This window comes from Mus caroli, chromosome 19, assembly GCF_900094665.2.
Source record: "Mus caroli chromosome 19, CAROLI_EIJ_v1.1, whole genome shotgun sequence".
Taxonomy (NCBI): Eukaryota; Metazoa; Chordata; class Mammalia; order Rodentia; family Muridae; genus Mus; species Mus caroli.
In genome coordinates, this window is record NC_034588.1 from 53053898 (window position 1) to 53066430 (window position 12533).

At 45.7% G+C, this 12533-nt stretch overlaps 1 protein-coding gene across 3 annotated transcripts in view; it reads left to right on the forward strand.

The window, feature by feature from the left end:
- Window positions 1-12533, forward strand: part of Nhlrc2 (NHL repeat containing 2) — a 53908-nt gene that overhangs the window by 33297 nt on the left and 8078 nt on the right. For all 3 annotated transcript variants that reach the window (XM_021151653.2, XM_029472364.1, XM_021151654.2), the window contains 5 exons: window positions 6223-6322; window positions 8641-8872; window positions 9468-9590; window positions 10714-10920; window positions 11864-12083. In XM_021151653.2, coding sequence (XP_021007312.1) covers window positions 6223-6322; window positions 8641-8872; window positions 9468-9590; window positions 10714-10920; window positions 11864-12083 — 882 coding nt within the window. The remainder of the gene's footprint in view (window positions 1-6222; window positions 6323-8640; window positions 8873-9467; window positions 9591-10713; window positions 10921-11863; window positions 12084-12533) is intronic.

Sequence of the window (12533 nt, forward strand, 5' to 3'; positions counted from 1 at the left end):
CTCACTCTGTAGCCCAGGCTGGCCTCGAACTCAGAAATCCGCCTGCCTCTGCCTCCCGAGTGCTGGGATTAAAGGCGTGCGCCACCACGCCCAGCTCTAGCTGTATTTTTATATCTAAAATTTGATAGAAGATTCTTTTTATATAATAACATTATTGAAGTTATTTATATAATATACTCTGATGATGCTTTCCCTCCCCCAGCTTCTCCTGGGTCCTCCTCAGCACCCCAGCTCCACTCCCTTTCTCTTTCCTTCTCTTTAAAAACACAAACAGGCAAACAACACACACACAAAATCATATTAATAACCCACAAAATCAGAAATCATATTATATAAACAAAAGACTAATAAGACCAAAGGAGAAAAAAATCCCAAACAAAGCAAATGAGGCATAAGAAGTCAATGAAGTTGTTTTGTGTTGGGCATCTGCTGCAGTGCATGGCGCCCACCCTCAAGTGTGGTTTGCATATCCATGAGACTCCATTGGAAAAAACTCCTTAGCTTCCTTAGCAAGGCTCAGTTGCCAATGGCTTCTTAGCTATGGCTGGGAGCTCCATGTCTGCTTCCCCCTCAGTGCTGGGCCCCATCTGGTTTGAACCTGTACAGGTCCTGTTCTGCACTGTCCCTGTGCGTTCCTATGTGCATCAGTCCTGTTGTGTCTAGAGGACAGTGTTCCGTGGAGTCACACATCCCTCCATCCCTCCGCTCTGGCTCTTACAATTTACCTTCTCCGAAGCAGAAATCCCTGAGGGCTGAAGGCCTGAAGGGAGGGTCTCATGAAGAATTTCATTCAGGACGGAGTGCTCCAAAGTCTCTTACTCTTTGCATATTGTTGTGGTGCTCTGTGTTAGTTCCCATCGATTGCAGGAGGAGGCTTCTCTGTCAGAATATTTTTAAACTATCTTGTTTCAAGTTAATGAGGTAAAATTTAGAAGCAGCAAATTTTATTCTCGCTACATAGATGTGTGTTTTAATCAGTGTGTACAATCATGTAACTATGACCACAGTCAGGGTCACCCCAGGAAGTTTCCTGTGGGTCTTTGTCAGTCTCTCCATGTCACCACACACACTCTAGCCACTGGCAGCAACAGTTCCCTCTTCCTCTGACCAGCTCTTTGTGCCTAACTTCTTCCCCTGAGGCTGGTGCTTTCACGATCCCTGTTGGAGTTTGCTGTCTCTCCTTGACCAGGTGGAGCTCATCTCAGTTCATTCAGTGTCTCTAGTTGCTAAAAGTTGTAAATACAGTACCTCTTCCACTAACATTTCTGGTTTCTGTTTGTGGTAATAATTCACTCGCTTCTCTTGGGTAAATGCCTAGGGATGAAGCTGACTGCCATGTTTCTCCAGTCCCAGCATGTGCTTGAAATCATTGTTCTGCCATAGGCTTGGTTCACATTTCTTTTAAACCAGTTGTCTTAGTTTGGGTTTTACTACTGTGTAGAGACACCATGATCAAAGCAACTCTTACAAGGGACAGCATTTAATTGGGGCTGTCTTATAGTTTTAGGGGTTGAGTCCATTATCATCATGGCAGGAAGTATGGCAGTGTGCAGGCAGACATGATGCTGCATCTTGATCCACAGGCAGTCCAAAGGAAACTGGCTTCTCAGTACTGGGCAGAGCTTGAGCTCTCGGAGAGGCCCTCAAAGCTCGCCCACACAGTGACGTACTTCCTCCAGCAAGGGCACACCTCCCAGTAGTGCCACTCCCTGGCCGAGCATATTAAACCACAACACCAGCTATGCTGATTTCTTGCCTTTTTCTGAGCTGGGAATATGTTTGAACCTTCCTTTCAGAAGACACGTTGACTTCACAGGTAACCTTGGATTGACACCTGGTTTCTGAGCGGTTTGCTCACGTTGCTTTTGATCTTTTATATGTAAAGTATGCTTTTTCTATGGTTGCTTTCAAGCCTTTCTTTGCGGTTGGTTTCAGCCTTATGGCTGTTAATCCTGAGTCACCCCACCTGGACGGACGGACTGCTGTGGTTTCATGTCTTCTTTGTTCTGTAGTTGGGTGTCCCTCATTGTTTTCAGGGATTCCTTTGGCATCTCCTCTCATCCTTACTTTTTGTTCCTGTCTTTCTGGACCTCCAGATACTGAGTTCCCCTTCCTCAGTGTTTGTCCCAGAGCCTTGGCACATTTCCCTCCTTGCCTTGGCTTCCCTTTCCTTGTTGCAGTAACTCCTCTTGATCTGCCTGCAGGCTCACAGATTCTTGCCTTGACTGAGTCTGTCAGCTGATGACCCTGTTTTGAAGGATTCTTCATTTTCAGTATCAAGCCGGGTGGAAGTGGGCCTAGACTCGCTGGCTCTGTGGCTAGACTGTCTCCACCCACCAGCCACCCAAGTCATGTCACAGAGACTTTAGTAGTCATGAAAGCTTTAGTAGGTCTTAGCTGGCTACCTCTCAGCTAGCTTGTATAATTGAAATTATCCTGCTTATATTAATCTGCATTCTGCCACGTGGCCTGTTACCTCTCCTTCAGTCTCAGCACCTCTGCCTTTGTCCGTGTCTGGCTGGCAAATGCCCTGTGCTGATTCTTTCCCAGAGTTCCTATCTCTGCCCAGAATGCCTACCCATCCTCTCCTACTTAGCTATTGGCTGTTCAACTCTTTACTAAACCAATCAGAAGGTGTCTTAAGTAGGAGAGGAAAGACAGAGAAAGAGAGAGAGAGAGAGAGAGAGAGAGAGAGAAAGAGAGAGAGGGAGAGAGAGAGTGTGTGTGTGTGTGTGTGAGTGAGTGTGTATTGCTTTTGTTCCACAAGGTAGGACCTTCATATGGTGCTGTATAGAGGTAATGGTAGGTCTTTTATCTCATTTCTGTTGGCAGGAGCATGTTATGTTTATACTGTTTCATCATTAAATATGATGGTTGCTATCAATTACCTTGAAAGTGTTGCTTATCAAATTCATAAATAGGTTATCTGTGGGTCTTAGTTTGCTCAGTTCTTATGATTAGAAACATTAAGAGGCCCTGAAAGGCTGCATTTTCATATGTAACTCAAGAATTCTCAGCTCTGTTAGACTCCAAGTCCAACCCCATTGTAAATTATCTGAAAAACCAAAGTAAAATCTACAGAAATATAATCCAATTACACTTATATGTCTTTAAAATATGAAAAATAAATTGAAGTAATTAGTAATAAAATAAGGGTTCGTTCTGGGATGACCTTGGTACTGTCTCTCTCACGAGCAGAGCTGATTTTGGTGAGGTTTGCTCCCCTCGGTGGTGATTTTGGAGGATAATGGTACAGGTTTGCCATGCTGGGTAGGGAAGCGAGAGTCTGAACAGAGCTGCAAGCTGGGGGCTGCCAGTGAGAGTCCTAGGAGAAGGGGGAGGGAGCATTCTTGGTGTAGGAACTGAGAGCCTGCAGGTACTGTCTAGGATCCAGCACTCACCAGTACTGTGTGGTGCTTAGCTTCCCAAGCCTGGACTCGTCCCCTTGGCCATCTTTAAGGCTGGACAGTCAGCCTCACTTGGCAGGTGAAAAAACTGCAGCCAGGATTCAGGCCCTGAACTATTTGGCTCCTCAATCATAGAAAGGATGCTTTGAGTCCTCTTGTGTCAAAGGCCATCATCACACCAGGTGCTTAATTTAATTCCATTGAGAGCAAATTAGGAGAGCCTAGTAGTGGGCTTCAGACTGTAATTGTCTACAGTTCTCTGTGTATAAATGTGTCTAAACACATTATGGGATAAATACAGGCTTTGGAATATTGTGAGAGGGAAACATTCCAGACGTTGTAAAAGTAAGTACAACCCATTCTTGCCTTTGTTTATTTCGCTTACTGATGCTTTTCTGTTACTCTGTTGTTCATTTCCTTGGTTAATAATACCTTTATCTAATCAGGAACTTGAACTTATTCCCATGGTTTGATATGATCATCGTAGGTTGTTTCTGTTGTACTGGCATGTACTGGGTCCTAGACAGTACCTTTATAATCTTAGATTTGTGATGGTTTTAACACAAGTAAGCAGTTGTAAACATTGTGCATTGTGGATACTGTGTGTTGTAGTACAGTAGTAGTCAGTGCTTATTATCGAATTAACAAACGTGTGAGGGAGACATTGTGTCCTACTCTTTACCCTCAGTGCCATCTGCTCCAGGCTGTTGAGTTTGTAGATCTATTATGCTTGCCTAATGCAACATGCTCTAAAGGTAAGATCCAGATTCATGAAATAATGATCATGGCTGACATTTGAGTACTGCTGCCTGTAAGCAGTTCTCATCTGAATGTCATTATATCTGAAATAATGGAATATTTTATTAGCTTAGATGGCATAGTCATTTTAGCAGTCCCAGAGAGTAGCCCTAGAATAACTGATGAAGTGATGTGTGTTAAAAATTAATTGTGCAGGCCTTTTGATCTCCTTTTAAAGTGATAAAGCAGAGACTGGGTCCCCAGAGCGTGGGCAGCAGAGTCCCCTTTGGTAGCACTTACATCTGCAGGCACGGTTGTGTGAAGGAAGCACACTGAGGAACTTCCTGCTGCAGAGCAGTTGACAACACAGAGCGAGCGGATCAGCACACCATGACTGAGGCATTGTTGCTCTCAGCCTGGCTTGGGCCCAGACTTCAGTTCCTTCCTTTGCTGGCTAGTTGACCTGGCGTGCTGGCTTCCCTGTGCTTGGGCACTCATCTGGAGTGGGACTTGCTAACAGTACCTATCTCAGGGGCCTCTCCAGAGTCGGGAATGGGTTTTGGAAAGCGCTCAGAGATATAGTATCCTTGATAACTTGAGAACTGTCATCATTGTAGGTTGTTTCTGTTGTTACTAAATTAAAAGACATCTGAAACTTATTACTAATTAGGAACGAATACCCTTCTCATCACAAAATACTTGAAATTTTAAAAATTACAAATAAAATAACTCTGTAAGATAATGTCTTACCAGACTACTTTAGTTAAAATGTCTCAGTTATTTCAGAGTGCCTCCTAATTAAATTAAATATGTTAACAGAACAAATCTGAGGAGCAGAGCTTTTTCCCCTTATAATAAGTGTGACATCATTCGGATTTAGACAAAAATAAAATGGTAAAATTCATGGTAGTAAACAGCATATTATAATATACTGTACCCTTGGTCTGCTAAACTCCTTGAAGGATTTTAAACCAGGCCTGAGAGGTGGTTCATTTGCTAAAGGGCTTGAGGATCTGAACTCAGTCTTGAGCACCCACATAAAAAGCTCGGCCTGCCTCAGAGCCCTGGGGGACTGAGACGGAGGATCCTTGGGCTTTCCCAGTAGCCAGCCAGTCTAGCCAGATCAGTGAGCTCTAGGTACACAGAGAACTGTCTAGTAAGTACATAAAGCAGAGCCTGACTGAAGGAGACCCATTGACCTCCAGCCTCCACACACACATGTGCACACTCCTACAGACACAACCCCATAAGTATTAGAGGCTACTAGATAGTGCATTTGCAAATGACTGTTCTACTTTGTGTCTGAATAGCAAATCCCATGCCTTTGGTAATAAAAAGACACATTCCTTTAGCTTCTTTTTATTGTTGTTTTAACACAGGGTCTCTACTTTGTAACCCAGGCTGGCCTGGAACTTGCTATGTAGTCTTAACAGGCTTCCAACTTGGGCTTCTCCTGCCTCTGCCTCTGCCTCTCTGCCTCTCTCTGCCTCTGCCCCTCTGCCCCTCTGTCTCTCTGCCTCTCTCTCTGCCTCTCTGCCTCTCTGCCTCTGCAGTTCAGGAATGGGCTACCACACTCCTCTGAAATCTGCCTCTTAGCCTCTGGGACTACAGGAGTATGCTTCCACACTGCTCTTAAAAGCATCACTTCTTTTGTGGAAATTGCCAGAGTTTTCTTAGAGAATGTCAGCCCATTTTTGTGTCACATAAAAAAAATTTTTAATCGGTGTTTAAAAACATTGTTTCCAGAGATGCAGATTGACATACTGCTATTAAGAATGTGTGGATTTGGTTTAAGGAAATGGAAATGCTAATTGATTTAATTTTGTCATTGCACATTGTAAACATGTATTGAATTATCACCCTGTACTGCATTTAATTAAAAAAAAAAATATGACAGCTTTGGGTTCTCATGAAACTGTTGCAGGTGAGGAGGCAGGTTTCTAGTAACACATCTTCCCTGAGGAACCGTGTTCCGAAACAGATTTATAAAAACTAGTGTCATCTATGGATTTCAGTTCCTGAAAAGTCTCATAGTAACCAGATATGTATATAATACATGCTACTTATTTTCATAAAGGTTCAGAGGTCCAAAGAAATGACATCCTGTGGATTGCCATGGCAGGGACTCATCAGATATGGGCACTCCTCCTAGACTCTGGCACACTGCCAAAGAAAAGGTAAGTGGCTGTGTCCTGGGACAGCCGTCCTCCTCAGTCCCCAGCTTCCCGGCCCAGGTCACCGTGCCAGGGTGCACACGCTCAGCCACATGGCCCGACAGAAGCGTGGAGCAGGCTTCTTGCTCTCTCTGTGGCTTCACTGGGGAGCACTGGTCTGAGGAGGCAGCTGCTGTCAGGAGCTCTGCCAGCCCTTCTGGCAGAGATAGAGAGGAGGAGGTGAGTCCCTAGCTGGTTCTCAAAGCTGCTGCTCAGAGGTGACAGACGTCACTTCCACTTGTATTTCATCAGCCTTAGTTAAGCCTGTGGCTGCATCTAATTTCTAAGAGCCTGGGAGGAGCCATTCTTCTGAGTGCCTAGAGAGAGAAGCAGAAATGTTAGGTGGGGCTTTAATCCTTTACAACATAAACACAGTTCCTGTGTCTGCAGTCACTCCTTCAGGTGCTTCAGAGTACCGCATGGCAATCCTAGCTCTCCTTACTAGAAGCACAGGAGAGTGAGTGAGCCCCTTTACCTCTGTCATTTTCCATCATCGCATGTGTTTGTGTCACCTCGGGGATTGCTGTGTGATTGCTGTTAGGATAGCACTGGCACCGGGTGGGCACGTGAGGGTGGGGAGCAGTACTTCTCCTGACTCCCCCTCCTCCCTCAGCCTCAGGCAGGGCTAGCTGCACTCCCCTCTGCTCCTCTCTTCTCTGTCTCTTGGCTCATGCCTGAGTATAACTGTTTCTTCCTACTACACTACCTCTTAAAGAAATGAGCCTGGTTCCATTTACTCAGTGTACTCGGCCCTGTGCTGTATCTGGTAGGTAATCCAGTAAGAGCCTATATGTAGAATAAGCAAGTGACTGCGGAAGGCACTGAGCCAGGCCACTGGAGCTGCTCACTGGCTTGCCCATTTGCTTCTCACAAACCCAGGACCACTTGTTCAGGGTGGTACCGCCCAAAGTGGGCGGGGCCCTTTCATGTCAGTCATCAGTGACCACAAGTTTGTCCACAGGTCAGTCTGATGGAGGCATTCTCTGTTGATGTTCCTTCTTCTCAGATGACTCCAGTTTGTGTCAAGTTGACCAAAACACTGACCAGAACACAGTCAGAGACCACAAAGTTGTTATGTAGTCATAGGAAGTAGTAGTCAAAGCTGTTAGGAAGTCATGCAAGCTTACAAGCTCACAATTATCTTTTGTTGGTTGCTTTTAGCTTTTTATGCAGTGTTTCTCTGTGTAGCTCTGGCTATCCTAGAATTCACTCTGTACTCTAGACTAGCGTCAAACTCAGATCCACCTGCCTCTACCTCCTGAGTGCTGGTGAAAGTGTGCACCATCACCGCCCAGCCCACTGCACTCATCTTTATTTGTAGAAAGGGACAGCTGTCTAGCAAGTCCAAGACCTCAGGTGTCCAGGCACAGGTGTGGAACACAGCTGTGTAGTGGTTTATGACTGTCATGCATCTGAAACAGTGGTTCTCAATCTGTGGGTTGTGATCCCTTTGAGACCAAATGACCCTCTCATAGGGGTCACCTAAGACCATCAGAAAACACAGATATTTTCATTGTGATTTACCTTAGTAATAATTATAGTTATAAAATAACAACAAAAATAAGTATATGGTTGGGAGTCACCATAACGTGAAGAACTGTATTCAAGGGTCGCAGCATTAGGGAGGTTGAGGACCACTGATGTAAAATGTTTGTTGGTTCCTTTCACTAGGTACTGTGTTGGACACTAGGGATGCAGTTAGATGACCTCTGTGTTAGAAGTAGAAGGAAGACATACATGCCCGTCCTCAGAAGAATCAGATTAGCAGACAGTGACATAGAGAGCGCCTGTGTCAGCAGCATCTCTGTGCTCCTTCATGCTGAGCTCCTTAGCCAAGGGATTTGAAGTGTCATGGAGGACTTCTGTAGAGAGGTCTTCCAAGCCGAGCTGTTTTATAGAAGACATAGACATTTTAAACGACCAAAACTAGATACTCTCTTTATTAGTAGTTCTCTTCTAGAACCTGATATTGTAAATGAATAAAATGAATGAAGTTAAAATGAAAATAAAATCATCTCATTATTATTTCATAATCTGATCATTATTGTAGTAACATCAGGGATTTCTTACCGGGTATTAGAAAGTGATTTCAGTAGTTGGTTATTATGCTAAAGAGAGGGCCCCCTACTTAGTAGTTCACCAAGAGAGTGCCTGGACAGCTGCAGCAGTGGGCAGGCAGTCCGTCACTGGTTCTGTGGATCTGTGTAACTGCTGTCATAGTCAAGTTGGTTATTTACGCCCCCTTAGTGACTCATGAACTCACCTATGAACTTGTCTTTCAGTGACCTAAAAAAAGGAACCTGCATTCGTTTTGCTGGAAGTGGAAATGAAGAGAACCGAAACAACGCATATCCTCACAAGGCAGGCTTTGCCCAGCCGTCAGGCCTTGCTCTTGCCTCAGAAGAGCCCTGGAGCTGCCTCTTTGTGGCCGACAGCGAGAGCAGCACCGTGCGGACCGTCTCGCTGAGAGATGGAGCTGTGAAGCACCTCGTAGGCGGAGAGCGAGACCCCATGGTAAAGAAGCTGCCGTGTGCTGTGCGCACATCCCTGAGTGAGCCATCCATGGAGTGCAGGGATTCATTTCTGGCCTGTCTGTAATAACATGCAGTCAAAGCAGAGAGAGCATGGCTATAAAGAAATACAGAGCTGGGCGGTGGTGGCTCACGCCTTTAATCCCAGCTCTTGGGAGGCAGAGGCAGGCGGATATCTGAGTTCAAGGCCAGCCAGGTCTACAGAGGGAGTTCCAGGACAGCCAGGGCTATACAGAGAAATACAAGTAAAGCCCTCCCTCTGAGAAAGGCGCCCACCTGACTACACACAAGCATTCAGGGGATGGGAAGAGAGCGATTGCACCGGGTTTGTGGCAGTGGGTTAGCAGGAGAACTGCACTAGATGTGAGCCTACTGTGGGCGAGACAGCATGGCAGCCAGTAGAGTGCAGAGTGAGCCTACTGTGTTCCCCGTTCTCTATCGCACGCCCACACTACTGGGAAAAGTCAGAGCTTCCCAGCTTTAGAAACACTGGAATCTTAGTTTTCACTTTTACCTCCTAACAAAGCACTGAAAAATTTAATAACTGCTGTTTCTTTCTCTTTAAAAAAAAATAAAAGAATTTATTTGCTTTTGGTGATGTTGATGGAGCAGGCATCAATGCGAAGCTTCAGCATCCACTTGGGGTTGCATGGGACGAGGAGAGGCAAGTGCTCTACGTGGCCGACTCCTACAATCACAAGGTGAGTCGGCTGAAGGCCCATGTGTCTCAGACCAGCACCACTCTAGATACAGAAAGCAGCTGCACCCTCGGCGCTACAGCCCTTGGTGCTGCACAGCTTCTTCTGTACTCTTCTTGCTGTAGCCTTACGGTGTCTGAACTGAGGGAAATGTTAAGCTAATTCCAGGGGTGACCTAAATGTATGAATTGTGACCCATCAAAGGTGCTTAAGTAACAATGGCAGGAAAAGGGGGCCTTTTAGGGGGAGCGTGGACCAGCTGTTGGAGTTTCGTTCTGTTGCTGTAGTAAAACTGACCAAAAGCAGCTTAGCAAGGATTTTCTTGGCTCATACTTCAAGCCAAGTAAATCCTTCATTGAGGAAAGTCAGGGCAGAAACTTGAAGGCAGGCCTGCTTGCTGGCTTGCTCATAGCCCAGGCTTAGCCAGCTTTCTTATGTCACCAGACCCTTCTGCTACCCATGGGTGCTACCCACAGCGGGGCAAGCCTCCCCAGATGAACTAACAGGACAGTCCCTCACAGACATGTCCACTGGCAGTCTGGCCTGGGCAGTCCTGTCTTCTCTATAACTGCAGGCTGTGTCAGGTTGAGAGTTGAAAGCTGACGAGGGCCAGCACGTGAGGGGTTTGAGTTGTTGCAGTTGTAGTGGCAAAGAGCAGATATGTCCCTGTTCAGACCATCGCCATGTCTGGCTGGCTGTTTCCACTCTTACTGTAGAGTTCTGTGCACTGTGATGAGCAACCACGAGCTTAATGTGCTTGAGACATAACCAGCAGGGCTTACAGTTAACAAAAGAAACAGTCCTTAGTCAGTGCTCTCAAGAAGTCGGCAGAACTGCGGGCATGTGTTCCACAAGGGGAAAAAAGCTATTTTTAGTTCCAGGAAAAAAAAAATAGAAATGGATTTACAACAAAACACAGTATTGCTAAGATTTTAAAATCTGAATGAAATTTCTGATGAAATGGTGTAAATGAATCAAATACTGAGATTTTTAGGAAAATTTGGAACTAGCTGCTGTTCTAACACTTAATTGAGAATATTAATGGCAGTTGGAGTCCTCTGGTTGCCCTGGCACTGCTGTAAACAGGAATGACTGCAGGGGAAATGTTTGTTCTTTTTTCCTTTAGATTAAAGTTGTGGATCCAAAAACAAAAGGCTGTACAACGTTAGCAGGGACTGGGGACGCCAGTGATGCCAGTTCCAGTTTTGCGGAGTCAGCCTTTAATGAGCCCGGAGGCTTGTGTATCGGTGAGAGTGGTCGGCTGTTATATGTAGCAGACACTAATAATCACCAAATTAAAGTGATGGATTTAGAAGCAAGAACGGTTTCTGTGGTAAGTTATCCTAGAACATAGAGGATGTTCATGGGTTCAAGAACAATGCTGAGCCTTGACGCAGTTTTGTTTTGTCTGTCTCTGGTATTGCTTGGCACATGGAGAAAGGGAGTCGGAAGTGGGTACCCCTGTTGCATTCTGGGATAACTAGACCAGAAGGCTTGCCTTGAGGATCTCCTGTTAGTCTTAGAATATATGTTCCATCTGTCTTGAGCATTTGAGGAAAGTGCTGGGATTTGGAGAGAATTGGATGAACCTTTAATAAAAACAGAGACCTCGGGTCTGCTTTTAAATGTGCAGAAGTCATGATGCACACTGTATCTGTGTGCCACGGGGACTGGTTGTTTCAGTTGGTGATCCTAGATCGTTGTCTCCTGTCTGGTTCCTGTGGTTAATACAGCACCAAATTGTCTTCAAAAGCCCCAGCTCCCCAAACTCTGAAAATATGATGGGCTGCAGAAAACTTGGCCAAGTTCAAAACAGTTTTCAAGGAGAAAGTCTTTTGCCCACTATCTTTTAATGTATCTATCTACCTGGTACTGGGGTGTGTGGGGTGTGTGTGTGTGTGTGTCAGGGGCGGCTCTTTTTTTTTCTAAGTAGTGTTTGCAAAGTAATTATTTTAAAATCCACAGAATAGCATCAAAAAATGTTATCTATTGAATGGATTTCTCTTGACAGTGAAAGTTGTGACCCTGTATCCTAACCACTGTCCTTACATTCAAAGAGTTGCTTTAATTTCCTACTATTTACAAACCATGGGGCAGTTAATTTTCTCCTGAATCGTCAGGTGTCTGACTGCTCAGGCAGGCTGTTTGTCTGTACTTGGGGGAAATAGTCTTTAGACTAAATGGCAGCTGATGTCACTGATAGATCTAAGGCTAAGCTCCCTCGATTTTGGTCCTGAAAGTGCTCTGCTTTAACAGCATGTCCTCTGGCCTTCCAGCTCCCAGTCTGCAAGTCTGACAGTGCTGTGGTAGATGGCTCCTTCCCTAGAGAGAAACAGAAGACAGTGCCCAAGGTGCCGAAGTCTGCCCCACACATTGGCCTCCCCCCTGTGACGGTGCATCCGGGCCAGGCTCTGCAGCTCAGGCTCAAGCTCCAGCTCCCACCAGGAGCAAAGCTGACCGAAGGCGCGCCCAGCTGCTGGTTCCTGGAAGCTGAAGGTGTGAGCCCAGCGCTACAGAGAGAGAGTCGTGAATCGCTTGGGTTCAGGCTGATGGTTTCTGTTCACTGTGTATTTCTCTGTGTGTTTGGGCAGGGTTTGAGGGACCTGGTGTGAAGCGTGACTCTAGCTCTCGTCTGCTTTGATGTATTTGCTGTTCCCTCTTTCCTCACATCCTGGGGTTGTGTGGCCTGTGAGAGCCCCGGCAGCTCTGAGCAGCATAGCCTCTGGAAATGAGGCTTGCCTGCATGTGTGCCCCATTCTGTCTTCTTCACGTCGTGTCCAAAAAGAGCCACTTCCAGTTAAAGCCCCATCTGTGATCCCAGCACTCAGGAGACTGAGCTAGGAGAACCAGAATTTTGAGGCTAGCTTGAGCTACATAGTGATTTCCAGGCCATCTGTGTTACAGAGTGAAAGCCTGCCCAAAAAACCCCAAATTAAAGTAATAACA